Source organism: Myotis davidii, unplaced genomic scaffold (assembly GCF_000327345.1).
Source record: "Myotis davidii unplaced genomic scaffold, ASM32734v1 scaffold471, whole genome shotgun sequence".
NCBI lineage: Eukaryota > Metazoa > Chordata > Mammalia > Chiroptera > Vespertilionidae > Myotis > Myotis davidii.
Window position 1 is genome coordinate 581,831 of NW_006283354.1, and position 25,208 is coordinate 607,038.

General features: G+C 46.9%; 1 protein-coding gene across 1 annotated transcript in view; it reads right to left on the minus strand.

The window, feature by feature from the left end:
- Positions 1 to 872: 872 nt before the first annotated feature.
- SLC25A48 (solute carrier family 25 member 48) overlaps positions 873 to 25,208 on the minus strand; it is a 38,027-nt gene continuing 13,691 nt past the window's right edge. Inside the window, exons 4-7 of the mRNA XM_015563460.1 lie at positions 14,669 to 14,926; positions 12,025 to 12,158; positions 4,781 to 4,910; positions 873 to 957 (exon numbers count right to left, since the gene is read on the minus strand). Of these exons, the coding sequence (XP_015418946.1) occupies positions 4,788 to 4,910; positions 12,025 to 12,158; positions 14,669 to 14,926 (515 nt within the window). The 3' untranslated portion in view covers positions 873 to 957; positions 4,781 to 4,787. The remainder of the gene's footprint in view (positions 958 to 4,780; positions 4,911 to 12,024; positions 12,159 to 14,668; positions 14,927 to 25,208) is intronic.

A 25,208-nucleotide genomic window follows, 5' to 3' on the forward strand; every position in this document is an offset into this window, starting at 1 on the left:
TCAAGGGCAGTGGAAGGGGGTGGGGAAATCACAGGGGGCGGGGAGGGAGAAAAGAAATCTAAGGATATTTTCACCACCAGGTTTTAAGCCAGGAATGGCAACTAGATTCCTTTGTATGTCGCTTCTGACCGGCTGGTGGTGGCTGCTCAGGGCACTGAGGACTCTGAAGCTGCATCCGGCTCCACAGGAGAAGCTCTCTCCTGATTAAAGATGCCTGTTGTAGGCACGAAGAGTGGGAGTGCCATCACGGACACGAGCAATGGCCTCCCCACATGGCTCGAGTGAGAAACACAATGTAGAATCATGACATCATTCTGGAAACCGGGCTGTGGACAAAGTATTTTATTTTGCTTCATTTTGAAATGTGAAAATAAGGCCCAGAGAACGCCCACCCCACCCGCACTCAGTGCCCTGGCCTCTGGAGCGTGACCAGCACGTACTGCTGGCCGCGGGGGGTAGAGTGCCTACAGGGCTTCCTCTCACTCCGGTGCCCGTTCACCCGCCACGCCCTGCCTGCCCACCTCAGGCAGCTAGGAAAAGGGAAGTGAGACTTCTCACCTGCGTGGAATGGCCTCTTCTCTGGTGACATCTACAGGGGTCTAACAGAGGAAGAGTGAGGGTGGCCTGTGTCTCTTGGAAGCCAGGCAGAAGCATCCGATACAGAAATGACCTGAAGAAGTTTTCATTGTTTTTATTTGGAAACTTAGAGACAACTCCAGCTCCTCTGTGAATTCCCAGTGAGTTTACAGCAGTCGTGGGAAACAGGTCTATTTCGCCCCACTTTTTGCCAGGTGCCAGTGCAGATAAAAAAATAGGTGGCAGCTTATCAATGGTCCAGCTGGGAGGGGAGGAGCAGAGTGCTTGCGATCCGAAAGAAGGGGTTCGGAGGTGAGCAGGTTCTGGAGAGGCCTCGCCCTGCAGGGAATGAGGCCCTGGTCCATGACACCAGCCCTGGTCCTGGGGGAAAAGGAGGGAAGGTCAGGCTTTCATACAACCAGTCAGCAAGACCTAGCAGTCAAACAACCCACTTAGAGCTGCTTGGGCGAAGCAACAATTGGCAAAGCATCACCATGAGAACAGGCCGGTGGAAGGCTATGAGGTGGTCTAGGTCACAGTCACACCTTGGTTCTCGAACAAACATCTCCCATCTTCAACAGTTCACTTCTCAACCTGACAACCCTTTCATGCTGATACCGGTATGATCCGTCAAACATTTCTCAGGCAACTAACAAAGGAGAGAATGCGTGAGTATGAGTCAGTTTATTGCTAAACTGTATGTTGTTAACATCTCAGGAAATTGTGCTGTGAATATTTGTGTGTGTGTTTGTTCTTATTGCTGCTTATTATTATTCTTAAATTTTCATTTTTTACTGTACATTTCATTTCCGTTTTGTTAAATTTTCATTTACATTTCATGTCCTTTTTGTTTTAAAGTGTTTATAGATTAAACAGTACATTAGGCATGTACTGTATATAAGTATTACTTATTGAGAGTATTATGATGAGTGAAATAAGCTAGTCAGAGAAAGACATGATCTCACCTATAAGTGAAATCTAACGAACATAATAAACTGATGAACAAAATAGATCCAGAAACATGGAGGTATAGAACAGACTGACATATCTTGGGGGGGAGTGAGAAAGGGCAGGAGGAGACGGGAAGAGATTAACTAAAGGATTCATATACATATATGCATAACCAATGAGCACAGACAATAATGTGGTGAAGGTCTGAGGTGGGGTAGGGGCTGGGAGGGGAGTTAAGGGGAGAAAAATTGGGAGATATCTATAATACTGTCAACAATAAAATAAAATTGTTAAAGAAAGGAAGATTACTAGTAAAACGGAATTATTTGGGGGTCTGGAATGAATGAATTCAATTTACATTATTTCTAATGGGAACAAGTTCGAGAACCAAGGTTCCACTATATTTGCATATTTTCAAAAAAATGGGTGGGAGGGAGACTGCATCTACTTCCCTTGAAAATGAATTTCCCGACATCAAAAGTAGACCAATGAGGTTTGGAGCACGAAAGTCATGGCAGGGGCAGAACAGCATTATTTCTGGAAGGTTCTGGATGTGGGGGATCCAGGCGGACAGGTAGGAGTGGTGCACTGGATTCACAGGCCTCAGACAAGCCCAAGAACTGACCGCTGACCAGGGGCTGGGCCCCCTTTCTATCACCAAAGGTCATCTCCCTCACGTAGTCTGACTCGGGTTTCTCCGTACGAACAGGTAAAGCCACATCATGAAACGACCACCTCGTGCTGCATTCACTTGGGTACAAACGGTCCGTGGGTCACTCTTGTGTTGGCCTGGAGAGAACTACCTGAGCAGGTGGGTGAAAAGGAAGTGTGGGAGCCGAGGAGCGCTCCGTATCTGGTTGTTAGATGGAGGCTGGAGCTGACTGGAGCCGGCTGTGTCCTGCAGGCACTTGAAGACAATTCCATGGATTCCCCCTGCCTGCACTCGGCACTTTTGAGATGTCACCATCCTGCCACTTCCCTAGTTCTCTAATGACATCATCTCACTGTCGCCAGTTTAGACCATGAGGGAGGCACTGGTCTCCATGTGGTCAAAGCATGGATACTACCTTGGCCTGAACCATGACTGGCCCGAGATCTCAGAGCAGGGGGTAAGTTCAAATCCAAGATCTCTTAGAGGGCCTTGGTGTTCTCGGGTCAGAGCAGGAGGCTTGTTTAAGATGAGGTTCCAGCAAAGTCACTTGGAACCCCCTCCCCAATCCTGCTGGGCACACCAGCCTCCTCCGACCCCAGCTGGCATCTGTGCCCTTGTATGGTCAGAGCACTTTCAGGAAGAGACGCTTCCAGTCGGGGTGTGTGTGAGGGGGTCACTGTCCTGAATGGCCAAGTCTAAAACAATCAGGGTTCGGCGTGCTAGAAACTTCTTCCTTCCTCCTGAAGTAGCCAGTCACCAGGGTGGTCACAAGTGACAGATGGCGACAGCTCCGGCAAGCGTCCAGCCACTCTGGGAGCGGCCAGGCCTTGGCATTAAACCACCTTGCGGCTGAAGATTTAAGGACATGGGAAAACGGCCCTGGACTATTAAACAGGAGAGATTAGAAAACATTGTGGGAAGTAGGATCCCTTTTCGGAGGTACACATAAAAAACACTTAGAAAGTAATGGAAAGGTCTTGGAATTATAGGGTTTTTGTTGCTGCTCTTTCAGTTTACTTCTTTCCCCCCTAGTTTTCTAGAATAAAATGCATTGATTTTATTATAAATTTTTTTTAAGGGGGAATGGCTAATATCTGAGCACAGCTTTAAGAACCAGGTCTCCCTTCCCTGCCTTGGACAGAACCCTAGTACAGTAACTTGTCACCCAAGATATTTAATTATGCAAAATGCATTGCTGCCCTCCTTTTGTAAGAGAGGGCAGAAAGCCAGGGAGGCTGTGAATGTGGGTGCTTTGGTAAAGAGCTAAAAGCATTTGCTTTAAAGCCGTGTCTAGGGCTATCCCTGGCTTACTCTAGCCAGCTCGATCTGCCCTGCCCTCCCCCTGGCCTGTCCAGGCGTCCCACAGGGCTCAGCTTCCTCAGGGGAGGGTGCAGGGAGGTTTGCTAAGACCTTCCTGATGAAGACCGTCCTTCCTGAGACAATCTGCAGTCACCGCAGCCAAAGCACATTGGTTTCTGGGTAACTAGAAAATTTGGCGACTTCCTCCACTTTGTCTCTGAGCTCTGCAAGGGACCGGTTTGGGCCAGGGGAGAAGAAACAAGAGAGGAAAAGAAGAGAAAGAACTGAGAAGATATGGAAGTTGATCATCCAGCCACTTGGTGATATTTGTGAGTGGTCATTCATGTGTCAAGCTGTGTGAGGGGGCACAGGCCATCGAGGTGAAATAATAGCCACAGTTCTCCTGGGACTTCCACGCTGGCTGGGAGTGAGGCAAATCATCAGGCAGTTACAATGCAGGGGGAGGTGGTAGGGGCTGAGCAGGGGTTGTGGGAGGGAGCCTACGGCAGGCACAACTCCTGGCTGAGGCATCAGGGCAGGCTTCCTGGAGGAGGAGACTTCCAGACCAAGGCCTGGATGACAAAGAGTTGAGGAAGCCAAGGACAATGGGAAAGGTGTGAAGCCAAGGACAATGGGAAAGGTGTGAAAACAGCTTGGGGACAGCATGCCAGGCAGGGGCAGCATTGCAAAGTCACAGAAATGAGAATGAGGATGGTATACTTAGGATGGTGGTGAGGATGAAGTGGTGAAGGACTGATGCTTTACCTAGTGGGTAATGGGGAGCCACTGAAGGCATTTGAGCAAGAGAGTCTCTTACTCAGATTTCTGTTTGTAGATGCTTTGGGCCAGTGATCTTTCTGCGATGAGGAAGGGAGAAGGAAAGGGTGTGGGGGGAGGAAATGGGGCAGAGGCTGTTCCCTAGAGTTCTGGGAGCCTGCTGGTGGCTCTCAGACTTAGCTCAGTTGGAAGGTGGGAAGATGGTGCCTGTGTGACAGGGTGGGTACTCTGGTTTGAGTCCTCACTTCTGAGCCTGGGTCATTAAATTGTACAGTGAAACCTCTCTCCAAGGGCCATGGATGCTGCTGAGTGGAAAAACAGATATGTGAGCTTACTATACAGAAGTCAGTTGTGTGCCCACCCAGCTCACCACCAGTCACAGGCAGGCATTTGAGAAGGGCTTTCGATGACAAGAAGGGTGGCGATCCGAGTCCCAGGATCAACACAGATTAGATAGGAAACCAATGCAGGGAGACATTTTCATGGCTAAGAAGAGAGTTTCAAGCTCTGGGAGGTGCGACTGACCTGGCACTCAGGGGCTGGTCACCGGGTAGTTCCCTCTGATGGCCCGCAGCGAGAGCTCGTACCCCAGGAACATGGCTGCGCTCATGGGGAAGCCCCGCACAGCATTCACCGTGATGCCTCTGAAAAACACCTGTGACAGGGAACGGCATTATCACAGGGGACTGACCGCACCTCTGTAGGGCCACACTGGAGGGCAGGGAGTGGGCTGGTGGTGATGCCCACTCAGGCCCGTCTCAGGCTGGGACCTGCAGAGCCGGAAGGACCTGTGCAGGCAAAGGCTGCCTGGGATGCCCAGCCATGCCCTATCCTGACTGGATGGCACTTCTCCTGCCAGGCCTGGCCCACATGCACTGTGACAAAACTGTTGAGTCCTGTGAACACCCACATCTCCTTGCTTAATCGCTGCTCTCTCTTGTGAGCACACACATACACACATGCACACATGTGCATGTGCACACATGATTTTCAGGAATCTAGAAGTCAGAACTCCCCCCTCCTCTTTGCAGTGGTGGACAGAGCACCAGCCCCAACCAATACAGTGACAGGTGCTTCCTGGGACATCCCCAGGGACCAGTGGGGAGAACTCAGGCCGGGTAAAGAGGGCAGACACAGAGTTGAGGCACAGCTGTGCCATTTAGTAGCTGTGCTATTTGGGCAAGTGGCAGCCTCTGGAATCTCAAATTTTCCAACTGTAAAACGGGGGTGATCATGCCATTGACCTGATACAGCTATGGAGGGAATAAATGAGATGACGCCGTGGAGCACGGACGCAGTGTTGACTAGCACATCACCATCCTTGTTACCTAAGTCATCGCTTTGGACAGAGCGGCGCCCAACCTCGATCATCAGTGTGAGTGCCTCGGGATGGTGGCCTGCTGATGAGCCGCTAGGCTTGGCCTTAATACAAGAAGACTATGTTTGCCTTCCATCCCAGGGAATACGATAAGGTGCTTTCCTTCCTCCCTGAATCCTCTTGCCTGATGCAAGAAGACACTAATCGATGTGACCTAGTTCCAGCTCTCGGAAAGTTTATAACCTACTAAAGGAGCGAAGCCCCACTCAGGAATAATTACATCATGTAGAACGTGGTGAGAATAGATAAGGGCTTTGGTGAGCAGTGGGGTGGAGAGGAACTGTCCTTAAATGTCCTCCCTGGACAAAACATCTAAAGGCAAATTCCTATCCAAGCATAAACGACCAGGTAACTATCAGGCATACGATGCAACTCTGTCACCTGACTCCTGTATGATTTACTACATTTGTGAATTAGGGCTGGTATTGTAATTTTAAGAAAGTGGGAATCCAGCCCTTTGCATTCCCTGTTTGCTTAGTCGTCGGGCACTGTGGTGTCAGGTCAGGTGCAGGCCACTGACAGGACGTCAGGGGACCTTCCTTCAGGAGCGGTTCCTGCGTCTTGCCACTCTGTGGCAGCCTGGGAGACGCAGCTGGATGGGAAGGGAGAGAGGGCCTTGTGGACTTGGGAAGCCTGGGCCTCGGGGAAGGAAGCTGATGGACAGGATCCAAGAGGTGAGCAGGTGGCTCCTCCAAACCCTGGAGCAATTCAGGTAGGGGGCAAGTGGGATCCTTACAACATTAGCTCTCCTTTCTCATGTCTAACCTTTCTGGAATTCCACAGGCTCACCCAGAGTGACTGAATAACAGCCAGGAACCGGGTCAGGTCTGGAGGGAAATTCCATGCGAGGGGCCCCAGAGGCTCCCCTGCAAAGCAGGCCAGGTAGATCCTCCTGTCCCACAGCACTGAGCCCTGCAGGAGCCGTAGGCCACTTCAGACAGACAGACAGACAGACACTCCTCCCTCCAACAGCTGCAGCCACTCGGCCTCTGCTCTGCGAGGCTGAAAGGTGGCTAACAAAACGCACACCTTCTGGCTTTTACAGCAGCTCTCAGAACACAGAAAACACCGGACTGAGTTGTTCCTCATGAAGCCTCAATGGCTCCCCACTGCCCAAGGTCAAGTGCACACCCTTCCCTGGCCTGTCAGGGCCCACACCCTCTGTTCCTGCTCTACACTGGGCAGTCTAAAAGCCTGTCATTCCTCCTAAGGGACCAGCTCTCTTCACCACTGGGCTTCTGCTGGAATGCTCCCAAATCTGGCTGTGCCCTCTAGTAGTCCTCCCAGGCCACCCCGTGCTGGACTATGGTCCCCTGCCTCTGTGCACTCATCTCTGCCATCACAGCACTTATCACACCCGTGCCAACTGCCCGTGACTGGCCCATTCTCTCATTAATAACCCCAGTAAGGGCAGCGGGAGCAGGGCTGTGTGTGTGGCTCATCTCCGAATCCCCAGCACCTGCACTGTGCTTGGCCTAGAGGACCCTCCATGGCAGCAGTCACCAACCTTTCAGACCTCATGGACCGCCAGTGGTCTGTGGACCACTGGTTGCCGATTGCTGCTCTATAGATATATTAAATGAATCAATGGATGGATGAGAGGAAGGAAGGAAGGAAGGAAGGAAGGAAGGAAGGAATGAAGGAAGGAAGGAAGGAAGGAAGGAAAGACAGACTCGTTGATACCAGAAGAATGGTTTCTGAGCTGAAAGAGTCCCAGTGTGATGTGGTAGTGGGGGATTCCTGGAGTGAAGAGAAGGTTCCAAACCCCCGATATTGCAGAACCAAAGAAGAACCAACCCTGGTGCTTCAGGAAGCTCTCTACTACAAATGCTCCTCTCTGTCTCCCCTTAGAGTTACCACTCTTGTCCTACTGTCCCAAATCCCTTCACAAGGACACCAAGTCACTCCTCCAGCATCCTATTTCAGATGACAGCTCTCCAAGTATGAGCCATGGCCCGTGTGGCCCACAGCGATCCTCACAGCAGGCAGAAGATGGATCCAAGACTTGGTAATGCCCTGAACCATGGACTTCTAACCCCCATCATGAAGGCTGCTTTACTGCTAATCATTAAGAGAGTTACGAAAAGGGCTACTAACATTGAACACTGCCATCATTATTTTACTGCTTTCCAATTCTCTCTTACCACTGAGTTCTTCTCCCAGGGGAAAGTGGAAACAGCTTAGGGCTTTGTACACCCCTCAGTGAGCTGCAGTAAAAGTGTTTTGGAGGGGGTATTCCACAAAGCAGTGCCCAAGCCAAGTGGGAATGGAGCCATCCTTCAGGCCTGGGAAAAGACGTTCCTCCTACTGCTACGAATATGACTGTGAGACAACCCAACCTTCCGGGACTGTGTGGGAATTTTTGCTACCATATGTTATTTATGTTACTTATATGCAAACTTACATACAAATATACATAAATATTCATACACATATATATGCATGCACAGGCTGGGAATATTTTTGGACTACATCACACGAAATAACAGTAATTGCTTGAGAAAGTACTGGGAACCACCAGTGATATTTAGACAATATATCTTCTTATACCTTTCGAAACATCCCATGTTCATACATAACCTTTTTAAACTCCTAATAAAAAATTTAAAAATTAACCTCAGTCAATGATGTGATTAATCACGCTGACTATGGCTATCTTTGCTTAATACCCATCTCTGACTATAACTATGGACCAAATGCAATTGAGATTTAAAAATTGATCATCTGGCCTTATTTGCCCTCAAGGACATTTTTTTTTTTTTTTTTTTTTTTTTTTTTTTTACTGAGCACCATAATTTTTGGAGAAAATAATATCAGCAATATAGTTTGCCTCTACAGGCATTTTTAGAATTGTGACATTAATATTTCAGATAACAGACAAAAACATCTCATATAAAAACAGAGCATCCCCATTTGAATCTCTCTTATGTGTACTCGTTTGAATCACAAACTGTGCTTCTGCCAAAAAAAGAAAAGACAATTGAGGTGAGAATTCTAGGAAGATGGCAGAACAGGAAACACAGGAATCCACCTCTCCACCTACACAACAATTGTACAAGCAGAATCTGTCTGGTTTTGGAATTCTGGAGTTTACTGAAGGTTTGGACAGTAAATTGTGATTAATTTCAATTCTTAGCATGCTGGCAGCTACCCACCTTCCACCCAAGCCCTGAGGCAGGAAGCTGTGCACTGTTCTTGGAGCACCTGCGCACCGTTAGTGGGAGGCAGGATAGGCAATAAGGACCCAGCCCCTCCTCCCCTTTCCCCCCAATATCGAAGCTGGTTCTGATCACCAATTGCTGTTTCTGGTCAGAGAGGAACCATTGTTTTTTCACCCAACCCCACCCTCCATTGATACAAGCTCCTCCCCCTCTGGCTGAAGGGACTTCCAGGGGACTTAAAGGGCTAATGCCCTTCCCCCTTCATTTTTCTCTATTTCCCCTTAAAGATTAGGACATTCAAAAGCAACTGCATGTTTGGGGAAAATTAGAAAGTGACTGAAGGTGCCCAGGGAAAGCTGCCGGCTCAGAAAGGACCCGAAAGGATCTATGTTCACACCTGGTCCTGGGCACAGACACAGCCTGCAGCAACCAGAAAAAACAAAACAATAAACAGAGACAATGACAACAAACACTACGCCCTTGGAAAAGGGAAGAATCTGATTTCCAGAGTTACCTCATTACTGTATTAGATTCAGAAGTCTAGTTTTTAACAACAACAACAACAACAAAAAATCACAAGGCATTCAAAAATAAATAAATCAGCAGAAACTGTTCCTGAAAAAGACTGGTAGCAGAACTACTTGACAAAAATTTTAAAACAACTGTCTTATAGATGATTGAAGAACGGAAGGAAGATATGGAAAAAGTCAAGCAAATGATATATGAATGAAATTGAAATATCAGTGAAGAAACAAAAAACTCAGAAACCAAACAGAAATTCTGGAACTAAAAAGTACAATAGCTGAAATTTAAAATTCACTAAAAGGATTCAAAGGCATATTTTAACAAACAAAAGAATCAGCAAACTTGAACCTAAGACAATGAAAAGTATTGAGGCCAAGGAACAGAAAGGAAAAAGATGAAGAACAGTGAACAGAGACTAAGGGACCTGTGGTAAACTCTGAAGCCAGTCAACATATGCTTTGTGGGAGTCCCAGAAGGAGAAGCGAGAAAAGGGCAGAGAGAATATTTGAAGTAATACTAGCTGAAAACTTCCTAAGTCTGATGAAAGACATGAATATAAACATCAAAGTCTCTCAATAAATTCCAAGTAGGATGAACTCAAAGAGACCCACACCAAGACACAAATAAACTTTTTAAAGACAAAGAAACAATCTTGAAAGCAGCAAGAGAGAAGCAACTCACTGGACAAAGGATACTCAGGAAGATAATTTTACAGGCCAGAAGACAATGGGACAATATATTCAAAGCACTAAAAGAAAAAAAAGTAGTCAGTTGGGAATCCTATATCAGCACCACTATCCAATCCTACAAGAGTGAGGGAGAAATTAAAACATTCCCAGATAAACAAAAGCTGAGGGAGATCATTACCACTAGACCCACTCTGTAAAAAGTGCTCAACGGATTCCTTCAGGGTGAAATGAAATGACATTGGACAGTGAAGAAATTAAGACCTCAATAAAGGCAAATGCATAGGGAGAGTGACGTCAGCATCGCAGCAGCACAAGACACCACTTAACAACAAAAATTCAGTATCCATCCATGAACAGAAGTGCCTCTGTGGGAGTTGAGGGATCCAGCACCATACACCAAGGGACCCAAGAGCAATGGGTCCCCTTTGTACATCAGGTAATAGGCAGACAGACCTCAGTACTGGCAGTGGAGCCTGCAGGACCTGTGAACTGGCTCCAGCCCCTGTTGGCCATGGTCCACGAGCACCTGGAGAATTCTGACTCGGGCAGTCTCCCACAGATGAGACGGCCTTTATGGAAGTCCAGGCTTTGAGAGGAGAAGTTCCCGTGTTCCATTGGAGCAAAACAAATAAAAGTTTGGATGCATTGGAGTGGGCAATTAGTAACTATTGGAGGGCTTGGGACAAGGCAACTACATGAAAAAAAAAAAAAAGTCCAGAGATCAGTAGTAACATTTAAACTAATAAAACTCCTAATACTAATGCCAATGACAAATGGATAACTTTTTCTAAATGTTCTCTATGTGTGATGCATTAAGCTAAGCACTTTTTATACACGCCATTTAATTTAACCCACAAATATCCCTGTCGTTCATGGTAGAAATGGTTATCCTTGGAGAAACCGAGGCCCATAGAGGTGAAGCAACTTGTGTGGATTCCTCCAGCTCACAAGTAACCAAGCTTGGCTTGGAACCCAAATCTTCTGATTCTAAGAGGCATGTCAAGAGAATCGGGGGCCTATTTGCGGGACAGCAGACAAGACTGTTTCTTTGGAGGGTGCTCGGGGTGTCAGGGGAGGCAAGATAGACAGGGATGAATTTGTTTATAACCTTGGGTGCCAGGTGCAGAAGTCTGGTCTTCATTCTGGAACAGTTTAGAGGCAGGAAGGGGCTTGGGTTTAGGACAAGACCCTTGGGCGCAGGGAGGAGAAGCGAGGAGGAGGGAGATGAGGCCTGGTTGGAGGCTGCCTCGAGAGCTGAGACCAGGGGGGATGGGGTCTGTACTTGCATGGGCGGGGGAGTTGAAGACAGGTGGGGAGCTGGAACCTGTGAGACGTGATGACTGAGGTGGTTCTGGGACTTCCCACTTGGAGGGGGGAGGGGAAGGCGCTGAGCAATGAGTGAGGAAGGACCTCTAGCCCAGCGGTTCTCAACCTGTGGGTCGCGACCCCTTTGGCGGTGGAACGACCCTTTCACAGGGGTCGCCTAAGACCATCCTGCATATCAGATATTTACATTACGATTCATAACAGTAGCAATATTACAGTTATGATGTAGCAACAAAAATAATTTTATGGTTGGGTCACAACATGAGGAACTGTATTTAAAGGGCCAGAAGGTTGAGAACCACTGCTCTATTCTATCTCGATGAGAAGGCAAGCGTTGGTGACACACAGATGTGGCTCTGGGTCCTGGTTCTGACATGCAGCAGCTGTTTGACCTCAGGTGGGTTCCTAGTCCTCTTTGAACCTCTGTCAGGTGGGGTGTACACCCACCTCCTCCACCAGCCCGGGGCAAGGACCAGATGAGACAAGTTTCTCTCGGAGTGCTTGATAAATGGTAACCACCTGCCCCTCAGTTTCCCTTCTCTAGACTCTCACAAGCCCCTCAGCATGTGACCCGCCTTCCGGGAACTGAGCTGACCCCGCCGGGTTATTGTGTAAACACAAAAACTAGCACATTCTTGGATGGGGAGAGAAAAACACACTGTGCCAAAGTTCAAAGTACTGTGGGCTTACTTTAAGACCGTCCTTCTGGTAACTCTGGGAGATACAGTCCAGGACACCTTTGTATTTGTTTAAATAAACCCCATCAGCCTGGAGTCGACTTTTCACAACATCCATAGGAGTCGCTGTCCCCCAAGAAATTGCTCCTGTAAAGAGAGAGACAAACAGGAGTCAGGGGCTGGCTGGTTGGGGTCTGGAGGGGACCCTGCAGCTTCCTGCCACTCAGGAGCATAGTCAGCTGCTGAGGGAAGTGGAAAAGTTCAGGGTCGGGGCCCGTAAGGGCTGTTCCTGAGCCTCCCTTGAGACTTGCTGTGGGACTTCACAGAATTATCCTACCCTGCAGGCCTTGGTTTGTCATCTGTAAAGTGGGGCAGCAGTACCTGTCTTCATGGGGTTGCTATAAGGATAAATAAACGGATGCATGTGAGGCATTTAGTGCAGTGCCAGGCGCATAGCCAGTGCTTCGTAGGCGGAAGCCTTTCTTAGCAGCTTTTATTGGAGAAACGGGAACAGGCTCACCAGTGCTTGCAGCACCTTTCCAGGTGCCAGGGGAGGCCCAGGCTGAGTCTGAGGAGGAGGGCTCACAGCTCCCCAGAGGCAGGATCTACCCTGAACACACAGAAGCTAAACAAGCACTGGCCAGCCTGGGGATTGGAAAGAAAAGCAGGAGCAGGTCTTTGGAAAGCTCTTATCTCTTCCAGGTATTTGGAATAAAAGTCTTAGGACCTCACGCCCTGGCTCATCCTGGTTGGATATGCTCAGGTGCCCCGGTTTGGGCGCTTTTGTGACTTTCCGGGACTCTGGGAAAACAACACCGGGTTATTGTGTAAACACAAAAACTAGCACATTCTTGAATGGGGAGAGAAAACCAAACCTGTGCCAAAGTTCAGGGCAGCTGGTTTGCAAGTTTTGTAATTGCTGCCAAGAGGCTCCCCAAAGAGGCCTTTGCCTGCCCCAAACTCTGCTCATCTCGGCCTCCCTCCAGCCCCTGTGGCCACGGTGTCAGGGCGCCCTCTGCACCTCTCTTTTCTGCCTCAGGTCAGGATAACAGGCCACTCCCCCGGGCACACTCCCTGTCCCTCAGCCCAAGGGCGAGGGTACTACAGATGGAGGTTAGCCTGCCAGGCCACTCACACCTGCTCTCACCAGAAATGAGAGCAGGTGGGGCTTTGTTTGTCCTCAGCCAGCTTCCTGAGCACATACTAGGAGTGGCCGGCCTCAGGCAATGGGGCGGTGGGGGCGGTGGGGGTGAGGGAAAACACTGGTGTTTGGGCTCTGTTATGTGCTGGCAGAGTTTCACACACAGCTCATTATGATGAGGAGGGAAGACAATTTTCTTCTCTCCGCAGCAAAGGCCATGTTATCAGCCTCTTAAAAAGCATTCTCCATGTTCAATATTGACCAGTGTCACCCCAATTCATTTAATAAATAAAAGCATTCTCTCCTGACTCCCACGCCCCTCTAGCTATGCTGCACTTCTCTCTGCCCTGGGAGAGCACAGTCAAGTCCTTCCCAGGCGCTGGGTTCTCCAATTTCCTTTATCCCACCCTCTCAATCCCACTCCAATCAGGTTGCCACACCTTTCTTGACCAAAACAGGGCTTGTCAAAGTGCCTGGGGGCCTATATACCTCACAGAGGTCCTTGGTGGGAAAGAGCCAGGGCAGCCCGCAGCACAGAGACCAGTGGGGCTGGAGCCCAGCAAGTGGACCAGGAGCAGAGAATGAGTGCAGACGGGTAACAGGCAGCCCGGTCGCAGAGGGCCTTAAACACCGCTGCGAGGACACGGACTTCTACCCTACATGACAGGGGGATGCAGTGTGAGTTCTGAGTAGGTAGGTTAAGTTCTGGTCCATGGTCACGAAATGGGTAAGTGGGGATTTGCACTTGGATCTTTCTGAGGCAGAGTCCCTGCTGAGGTCTGCACTGGCTGTGTGACCTTGGATTGGCCACTTAATTTCTCTGAATTTAAACTTTCTCATCCTAAAAAATGGGGAGACTCCTACCTTCTGGAGGTAATGAAATCCCCACACGAGGAAGGTGTATAGTGTGCCAATATTAAAATATGGTGAACTGTAATAACCGATTTCCTTTGAAAAGCTCAGTAACACCTGACACAGAGTAAGTGCTCAAAATGTATCTTCTGACTGAAAGTTCAATGAACCCAAATAGGGACTGACTTGCCATCCCCACAGGTCCAGTGGAGAGGAGATGGAAGAAAGGGAGGACCATTCTGCATTCCTAGTCCTTTCTCTGGCACATAGTAGGTACAGTGGGGCCTTGACTTATGAGTGTCCCGAGTAAGGAATTTTTTGAGATACGAGCCGTCTCTCGGCCGATTTTTTGCTTTGAGTTGCGAGCTAAAATTCGGGTTACGAGCCAGTTTCAGATACCCCACTGCTAGTTGGCACAGCAAACGTCACAGTGAACGCCACAACATCAGCCCAGCATCATGTGTCTCACTTGTTCACTGTTGATTTTACATACGAGTAATTTGAGTTACGAGCTCTGTCACGGAACGAATTAAACTCGTAAGTCAAGGCCCCACTGTATTTAACATGGAATTGTTGGATAAAGGATGAGTAGGGCATGGTAGGCCCCCCAACTGTCCCACTGCAGTGGCCAGTACAGGGACAGGTATCAACACTGCTCTCTTACCTGCCACGCCACCTGCCAGCCATACAGCATAGGGGCTGGGGTCTGCACAGGCCTCAGGTGTGATCCAGTTGGTCAGGAACACATAGGGGACAAAGTAGAGGCAATAGCCCGGGACGTCCCTCAGCAGCATGGCACCGGCACCCCGGTATAGCCCCGCCAGGCCCTCAGTCCGCACGATGGTTGCAATGCAATGCACAGGCCCCTGGTAGACTGGCTGCTCCCCGAGAGCCACTGCCCTGTTCTTCAAACTGAGGCTGGCTGCAAAGACAGGGCAGGTAAGATAACAAGTGACCCAGGGGGCAAGAGACTGGCCATTCTCTGGCTCTAGAGCCAGCCCAGCCCACTGACAATTCCCTCTCAGGTGGCCCACTGGATTTTACCAAACCTCTGACCTTCTTGGCAGCTGAAACCAGGATTCTGGAATCCCATAGAGAGCCCTGCCAACATGAGCAGCCAGATTGGAGACAATCTATCCAGGCGATAAAGTACCAGTTGTCTTAGAATGTTCAGGGGCTGCTGGCCAACCATCACTATGTCTCTCTAACAGATGTGACTGAAGAATGCCTAGGATCAACTATGAGAAGGCATACCAAGCTCTTTCTTGAATCAGAGACTGGAAAATCCAGCACATTATGCGTGTGTGTGTGTGTGTGTGTGTGTGTGTGTGTGTACTTGTGGTAAAAAAGTACACAAGTCCTGGCCGAGTGGTTCAGTTGATTGGAGCTTCGTCCTGTACACCAAAAGGTTGTGGGTTTGATTCCCGGTCAGGGCACATACCTCGGTTGTGGTCTGATCCCAAGTTGGGGCATGGATGGAGGGCAACTGATCAGTGTTTCTCTCTCTCTTTTTCTAAAAAATCAATAAAAAGCATATTTTTAAAAAAGTACATGAGATTTGGACCCAGTTCCAAATCCTGGCCCCACCACTTACAAATATTAGGTCCTTGATAGGGCACCCTTTCCAGCGTTTGTTTCCTTATCTTTATAAAGAAGAAAGTATTGTACCCTTTATACAGAATACAATACTGTATTGTATATTGAAAGTTGCTAAGAGAGATTTTAAAAGTTCCCACCATATACACACCCACAAAATGGTAACTGTGTGAGGTGATGGGCGTGTTAACTAACCTAAACTTGGTAATCATTTGCACTATACACATATATCAAATCACATTGTAAACCTTAAATTCACACAATGTTTACATTAATTATCAATAAAGCTGAAGAATATTTGTTCATAAAAGAAAAGGACACAGACTTTTGTGAGTATAAATAAGGCAGTAACTATAAAGTTCTCAGCACGGTTCTAGGAACATCGTGGAGGTGCAGTAGATGGCCGACAGGTTATTACGAAGACCGAGGTTGACTGGCACACATCAGGTGCAGGCTGTGCCGGCTGGAGGGCTGGACAATGCTCCCTGGTGCCATTGGTCCCTCCAAGTCCAGGGCACAGGGCTGCTGTCTCCTTGTCTGACTTCCAGCGTCAGGTCACAGGTTGTATGTCTAGCTTCTTCTAGGGGTATGCGTAGCCACCAAGCAGTGACTCTGGCTCTCAGATTTAATCCTTCCACCGGCTCCCCCGGCTCCATCTCTGATGTTCATCTCCTCTGCTACAGACCCTTTAGCACAGCTTTGACTCATGGCCAGAGAGACTTCCCTGTCCCCATGCAGGTAAAGCAGACTTAGTCTCAACTTGTTCCCATCTTAAAGAACTACCATGACATGCCTAGGAAGGAAGCTTGCCTATTTTGCCACCACGACTATTTTGCCATAGGGGTTTAACTCTCAGAATGCGCCATTTCTGATTTTCCACATCTGGCAAAGAGGAACATCAGTTTCATTATACAGTTGAACTTCCAAGTTCCCCAAATAGTTCCACCTTTATTAGAGGAAAGGTCAGGACAAGACATTCGGCTCCATGGTGCCGCGGTCCAAACTGGAGATTTGGGGTAAAGTGCAACCTGTCCTTTCACGCATCCCAGAGTAAGTGAGGTCAAGGAGGAGGTTTCCATTTTCCTAGGAAATGTGCTTGAAAAAACTAATCCTGCTTTTCCTTTTGTGGGGTGGGGAGTGGGGACGAGCACCCACAGCCACACATGTTCAGACAACTGCAGTGTGGGCAGGAGACTGAGTCCCACTCACTTCTACAGCCGATCCCACAGGAAGTGAGTGACTTTTAGTGGTCACTTTTGCGGGGCACAGGGCCCTCTGAGCTCAGGGCAAGATCAGACACTGTGGTCTTTTAAAGCCCACTGAGACGTCACTGGACACCCCTTCCTCTCCCAAATCTACTATAACATGGCTGGGGTCATCCGGGGCTATTTTGGCATGAGGCAAACTAGATGTAATTGTACCGACATAAACTTTGCCTGGCCACTCAAGTCCAAGTGCAGTGATCTGAGTAAGAGTTTTAATGAATCAGCGATGGAAATGAGGTGGCTTTCTGAAGTTACTGATTGAAGGAGCGCGCCTGATAACACCCTGCTGATTCAGAGGATGGATGGTGAAAACAGTATTTGCCTGACCTCCAACTGGCCCTGGGGATAGAGAACCTGAACTTTCCTTTTCTTTCCAGAGTGAGCAATAAGGAAATCCTCCCCAGTTCTCCTAGGTTTGTTACACAAGCAATCTAGCTTTTATTGCTTGAGTATGATCCACTTATGACTATTAAAGCAGTAAAATTGTCATGGTGATGACCATCATCTGAATATTGACTCGAGCCTGAACTGGCGGCCAGTGCCTTCTGGGCACAAGTTGATACTGCGAAGGCCTTGGGACTCCACTGGACTCCCTCATCCCCATGTAATAACAAGTGTTGTTTAAAAAAACAAAAGACTTGTTTGAAAAAAAAAATTTCAAATTTGAAAAAAAAGACAAAAAAGAAAAAAATTGTCTAAAGAACACCCTTAATATTCACTATCCAGATTCGCCTGTTGTTAACATTTATTTTATGGTTTGCGCACTCTCCTCCCCCACCCCTCAAACATGCACATGCAATGACTGAGCAGCTGCCACTGTCCCCGTGCCTAAACCTGTCTGGGCTGTTCGTCTCCAGGCAACAGAGACCTGACCTGGGGTCAAGGTTTCACACGTCAGCTATGGGTATGATGTGGGTTTCAGGACTTACAGATTGAAGGGCAGTATCTGATAAGGTCCTCCTTGTCTGAAGGTGTCAATGTTGGAAAAACACTTGCCAAACCTTGAACCAGCCTTGTGAACAAGACCCAAACCTGCACTTCTTTTCGTTTTCCCCAAGGTAAGCAATAGGAAATTCCTTATATATGCATGCATATATAGTTTTATATTCTGAACCATTTTAGGGTGAATTATATACAAAATGGCCCTTTACCCTTAAATACTTCATGTATTTTCTAAGAATAGGGTGTTGTCTTACATACCATAGTGCAGTTATTGGTTTCATAACCTACGTTGACAATACTGTTATCTAATGTGCCGTCTATGTTCACATTGTCATTTGACCTCATAATGACCTTTAAAGGATCCCTCTCCTTCCCCAGCACAGAATCCAGTCTACTCAGGTGTTGCGTTTAGTCATCATGTCTCCTTAGCTTCCTTTAATCTGGAGCCTTTCCACAACCTTTCTTTGTCTTTATGACATGACATTTTTTTTTTTTTTTGAGAACTCACTGCCCCTCTTCTTGTAAACAGAACTTTCCTCATTTGGGGTTTGTTTGATGTTTCCTTGTTATTGTGTTGAGGTTACGAGTTCCTGGCCCAGCCTCCTCCCCATTCTCACTTCTTTTCCCATGAAGAGTAATCACTTTCAAGAGCCTTCTCTGGCCTCCTCTGCTTGTTTTGCAGTTTGTTTTTTAATTGAGGTATACTTTACATTCAATTAAAGGTATAGCTACTAAGTGCACAAAAGGAGAGTTTTGACAAGGGTCGTTACACCCTACTGAGAAGATGACATCTTATACTTAAACTATTTTGGTTTCAGCCCACTCAGGCAGTGCAAAAATTCCAGATCTACCTACCCTCTCCCGCTTTTCAAGGTAAAGAACTCTGCCCATCCACATCACTCAATGAGAAGCATAGCTTTCTTTTAGGCGATGGTCGTTCAGGCCCATCTGCATTAGCAGTAGTGGTATGGACGATTCATCTGGGACCACAAAGCAGAAACTGCTATCAGTTGCTCAGAACACAAGATGCTCTGTGGCTGGGGCAGTCAGGTGTGGCCCTGAGAGGTAAAACCGGGGAGCCTTGACAGCTAGACATAGAAAAGCACTGAGTGAGAGTTCTGGGTAACGCTAGCAGTGGACCAATTTTAGTTTGTGAAAAACGAATTTTGATCCCTAAAAACTGATTTGGGAGGTTACTGGCAAGCAGTTCTTGGAAATATGCACAACTGAATTCCATGGCCTCCCCGTCATTCCTGCAAGGACCCTGAGGAAGGAGGCCAGGTGCTGAGCCAGTGCCATGTGTCTTCACTTAACACCATAGAGAGCCCGGCGGCGTGGCTCAGTGGTGAGTGTTGACCTATGAACCAGGAGGTCATAGTTCGATTCCTGATCAGGGCATGTGCCCAGTTTACAGGCTTGATCCCCAGTGGGAACATGCAGGAGGCAGTCAGTCAATGATTCTCTCTCATGATTGATGCTTCTACCTCTCTCTCCCTCTCCCTTCTTCTCTGATATCAATAAAAATATTAAAAATTAAAATTAAAAAACAAAACACCATAGATAGGCTCCCGTGACTCTAAGCAAAATGATATGTAAAGAAACTACTTTACCACAAGCTAATTGATATAAACAAGAGTTAAGTTCCGACAGCAAGTTTCTGGTCACAAAAACTTCTTCAAACTTCTAAATAAGTAATCAAAACACTTCTAATATTAAACATTGAAATAAATGTGAGCTACATGCACATTTAAGAAAGATTAATAGAAAACAAGAAAAAGAATTATTTTTCAACCCATTTATTCCAATTCAGGATTTCAGGTGGCCAGAGCCTCTCCTAGCAGCTCAGAGTGTGGCATGACACACACACACACACACACACACACACACACACACACACACTCAGACTGGAACAACTTAGACACGCCAATTCGCCTACCATTGGGATGTGCAAGGAAACCTGAGGACCCAGTGAAAAGCCACGCAGGCATGGGAAGAATGTGCAACTCCACACAGATAGTGGCTGCTGCCTGGAATTGATTTTTCTCATCGTTGTTATAAAATGACGTTGAACGAAATGATATTATTCAAGGCCCCACTGTACTCAGCTCACACTGCACCACTGATCTCAGCCTGTTGTTCCTGAACTGTCAGGACTTGGGCCGAGGGGTGTGCACATGCATGTGAAGGGATTCACATTAGGTTTTGTTATTTTGAAGAGGTGAAATGTATTTTGTTTCTCTAATTATAATTTTTTGCTCTAAAATGAGAATAAGATTATGAGTCAAATTTTGCTCATTTCTTATCATGAGTGCTTCCTTATTGGACCATTTTTTGCTGTGCTAAGTCAAGAGCTATGACCTTTCACAATGATAGGTATGGGTTATATATCTCAAACGCTCATAATGCCTGTGTTTTTCTTTGTTTTGCCCAAATTCAGTTAGGATCAATTCAAGCGCTCTACACCAAGACTGGCAGGATGTTCAAGGTCAATGAAATTGGCTCCCATTCTGCTCCTAATTTTCCCCTTGGAGTGGAAGAGGGCCTACAGAGTTCTAAAAGACCTTCCTCCAGACCCCTCCCACCTTGTCTGGAGTGGCCCACCCCCTAGATGTGGCTCTGACCTCACTGCCCTGCACCAGTGGCCAGTGCCTTGCTTGCCTCTTCCCTGGCCAGGAGGTCCCTTTGAAGAAGACTCTGCAGAGGGTGGGGGCTTCCAGGTTTGGCCAATCATAAAGTACCATGCAAGCACCTCTTGGGGGTCCTTCCAGACACAGGTCAGGGTTCCCACAGACCTGCCACTACTGCTCCTCTTCTCAGAACCCAGCACCACACCACAGCAGCCACTGTGCCCTTATTAGATACAAACAGGGAAAGTTCCATTTCTTTCCCTTTCTTAGACAATGCCATTCAATTTCTTCAATGGACCATCACCCTGCACATAGGAAAGCTCACTGAGACACAAAGGCTGGTCACTGATTTACGGAGGGCCTGGCCCTAAGCAACACAAAGGCCTGGCCACTCTCTGGGAAGGAAGGCGCCACCAGGCTACCCTGTATGTGAGCACATAGGGGGTCACTTTCTACAGAAAATCCCTGACAAACTGGCCACCCACAGACGAGGCACTGCTGGTCCCCAGTCAGTGACGTGCGGGTTTACCAAATGTCCTGTGCTCAGATATGTCAGGGCCATGGGGCTCTCAAAAGGAAGTGGCAAACATGGAGTTATTTCAACAGACACAAGAATCTGAGAGCACTGTAGATGGAGAGAATCCCTAAAATATCTGACACATACATTATGGCCATTTTTTTTCCTCACGTGTAGGTGCTATTATGGAGAATAAAAAAAATATGTACTTAAATATTCTAACCCACAGTAGCTTCTTGTCATACGTGTTTTCTTAACCCACGAAAGCGGAAAGGATGGTTACTGCTCTATGGGCTGGACCCCATTTTACATATAAAACGTGACTCAGAAGAAGCTGGGAGCCGCCAGCCCATGCAGAGGCTGTACCCCTGTTATGCTCTGTCCTGATCGCTGCTATTTTGTTCTCACTGGAATTTCCTGCCATCGGTTAATTTCCAGGTGGCAGGAATCACACACTGTGGCACTGTAACCTTGTACCTGACACTGTGCCCCATGTATGTGCTTCAACATCCATGCAATGAACACCTGAGCATCTGATGGAGCAGATCTCAAATGTTCACCTCCCATCACCCATCTTGGCATTCATCCGAGCCTAGCCCTATCTGGTCCTTCCGCCAGAGGTTGTATGAACTAAAAGAAAGTTACAGCACAATCCCAGGAACCTGGCTGTGGATGGCTTAAAGCTTCACACAGGACACCAAGAGCCAAACTTGGACACCATCTGACATTGACTGGCACAAAAGTACCCTCCTGAAATCAGCATATAAAACAGTTAGCCTCTCCCTTCCTCTCTGAAATCATTAAAAAATATTAAAAACATAAGATACCTAGGAATAAATTTAACCAAGGAGGTAAAAGGCCTGTAGTCAGGAAACTATAGGACATTGGAAAAGAAATAGAGAAAGATACAAACAAGTGGAAGCATATATCATGTTCATGGATTGGAAGAATTCATTAAAATGTCCACACTACCCAAATCCATCTATAAACTCAGTGCAATCCCAATTAAAATACCATTAGCATACTTCACAGATTTGGAACAAATATTCCAAATATTTATATGGCACCGTAAAAGACTTCGAATAGCCACAGCAATCTTGAGAAAGAAGATCAAGGTTAGAGGGATCGCAATACCACATATGAAATTATACTACAAAGTCATTGTAACCAAACAGCCTGGCTACCAGCACAAGAACAGGCATATAGATCAATGGAACAGAACAGAGAACCCAGGACTTGATCCATGTCAATATGATCAATTTATATTTGACAAAGGAGGCAAGTGCATACAATGGAGTAAAGGCAGTCTCTTCAATAAATAGTGTTGGGAAAATTGGACAGGTACATGCAAAAAGATGAAACTAGACCACCAACTTACACCATAAACAAGAATAAACTAAAAAATGGATAAAAGACTTAAATATAAGTAACAAAACCATAAAATCCTAGAAGAAAACATACGCAGTAAAATCTCAGATATCTCTCATAGCAGAATTTTCGCCAATACATCTCCTAGGGCAAGAAAAACAAAAGAAAAATCAAACAAATGAGACTATATCAAACTAACAAGCTTCTGCACAGCTAAAGAAAACATCCTCAAAGTGAAAAGGGAACCCATTATATAGAAGAGCCAATGATATATCTGATAAGGGGTTCCTAATTATATATGGAACTCATACAACTCAACCAAAATAAAATAAACAATCCAATTAAAAAATGGCTAGAAGATCTGAACAGACACTTCTCCAAAGAGGACATACAAAAGACATTTGAAAAAGTGCTCAACCTCACTAATCATCAGAGAGATGCAAATTAGAACAATAATGAGGTACCACTTCAGCCCTGCCAGAATGGCTACCATCAATAAATCAACAAACAGCCGAAACCGGTTTGGCTCAGTGGATAGAGCGTCGGCCGGGTTCGATTCCGGTCAAGGGCATGTACCTGGGTTGCGGGCACATCCCCAGTGGGAGATGTGCAGGAGGCAGCTAATCGATGTTTCTCTCCCATCGATGTTTCTAACTCTCTATATCTCTCCCTTCCTCTCTGTAAAAACTCAATAAAATATATTAAAAAAAATAAATCAACAAACAACAAATATTGGCATGGATATGAGGAAAAGAGAACCCTAGTACATTGCTGGTCAGAATGCAGACTGGTGCAGCCACTGTGGGAAACAGTATGGATATTTCTTTAAAAAATTTAAAATAGAACTTCCATTTGACCCAATGCTCCCACTTCCTAAAATCCCAAAACACCAATCAGAAAGAATATATGTACCACTATGTTTATAGCAGCATTATTTACAACAGCTAAGATCTGGAAACAGCTCAAGTCCCATCAGTAGATGAGTGGGTTACAAAAGCAATGGTATAGTCCTGGCTAGTGTGACTCAGTGGTAGAAGTTGGTCTGAACACCTACGGAGTTCGATTCCCAGTCAAGGGCATGTACCTGTGTTGCAGGTTCATTTCCTGGCTCTGGTTGGGTGTGTGCAGAAGACAACCAGTCAATGTCTCTCTCTCACTTCAATGTCTCTCTCTCTTCCCTCCCTCCCTTCTACTCTCTCTCTCTAAAAATCAATGGAAAAAATATCCTTGAGTGAGGATTAAGAAAAAAAAACATGTGGCACATTTATACCATGAAATACTATATTACTATGCAGTTGTAAAAAAGAAGGATCTCTTACCCTTTGTGACAGCTGGATGGACTTGGAGAGCATTATGCTAAGTGAAATAAGCCAGTCAGAGGAAGACAAATATCACATGGTCTCACTCATATGTGGAATCTAATGAAGAAAATAAACTAAGGAATAAATAGGTCCAGAGACATGGAAGCATGCAACAGATTGACAGATCTCAGAGGAAAGGGGAGGGGACAGGAAGAGATTAACCAAAGAACTTACATGTACATATTCTTTACCCATGGACACAGACAATAGTGCAGTGAAGGCCTGGGGTGGGATGAGTTGGGAGATGAGCGGATACGGGGTTAAGGGGGGGTGGGATGGGGGACATCTGTAATACCCTCAACAATAAAAAAAGGCAGGAAGAAAGGAAGGAAGGAAGGAAGGAAGGAAGGAAGGAAGGAAGGAAGGAAGGAAGGAAGGAAGGAAGGGAATATCCAAATCATGGTCCCAGCAACTGCGTAGTCTCAGATGCTTGGAGGCACCCAGTAATGTGCATGCGCCTCCTCCAGGAGTCAGGCTGGGCGTTACCGCCGTGGTCGGGGCTGGAGCAGGCTGTGTAACCCCTCGTTCATTTCCCCAGGATATTACCAACTGGCAAACTCTTGCCTAGTTCCTGTTTCCAAAGAGTCCAGCAGTTTCCCCATGATCTGAAGGGTCCAAGGTATGCAGACAGTTTAGTGGAAAGAACCCTGCATTGGGAGCATCCGGGATTTGCTTTGTGACTCAGTGCCATTTACTGTACAACCTGGTGCAAAGAAATCCACATGGGGCCTCAGTTTCCTCATCATCTATAAAAGAGGAAGAATAAGTGGCCTGTCCACATCATTTGGTTTTTGTGAAAACTAAGGGCAAATGTTGGCAAAGGTACTTTACTAAAATGCATGTTGTGCAAATGTTCTTTCCTCGAGGCAAATTGCTATCATTCCTAATTTTATGACCCTGTCCTGCACTGACTCCGGATTCCGGAAATGCTGGACCTGCCAACCTGAGGCGCTGTGGCCTGCTGCCAAGGCTGCTGGGAGAGATTGTGAATTCCCGCACGGGGCCAAGAACTACCAACACTAATGTCACGTCCAGAAATCAGGACAATACTTGCTCTTGTCAGTTGATTCAAAGAACAAATAGATGTGTCACCAACATACGTTACTTCACAATGGTGTGTTCTGTTGTGGTCACCTTTGTTAATCTCTGGTAGCTTTGTGGGGCCACAGTTTGAAAAAGACTCAATCAAACTGACCAGAATTCAAGGACTCCTGTGGAACGACATGACTAAAGGCATGGCCTGTCCACAATCCCCCTCCGTCCACTTCTGGATTGCCACTGCTCCCGCCCTCACTTCCTAATAGCAGCCAGAGCCTGTGTGAGAAGGAGGCCCTGGCCAGTGATGGCGAACCTATGACACGAGTGTCAGAGGTGACACGCGAACTCATTTTTTGGGTTGATTTTTCTTTGTTAAATGGCATTTGAATATATAAAATAAATATCAAAAATATAAGTCTTTGTCTTACTATGGCTGCAAATATCAAAAAATTCCTAGATGTGACACCGCACCATAGTTAAGTTAGGGTTT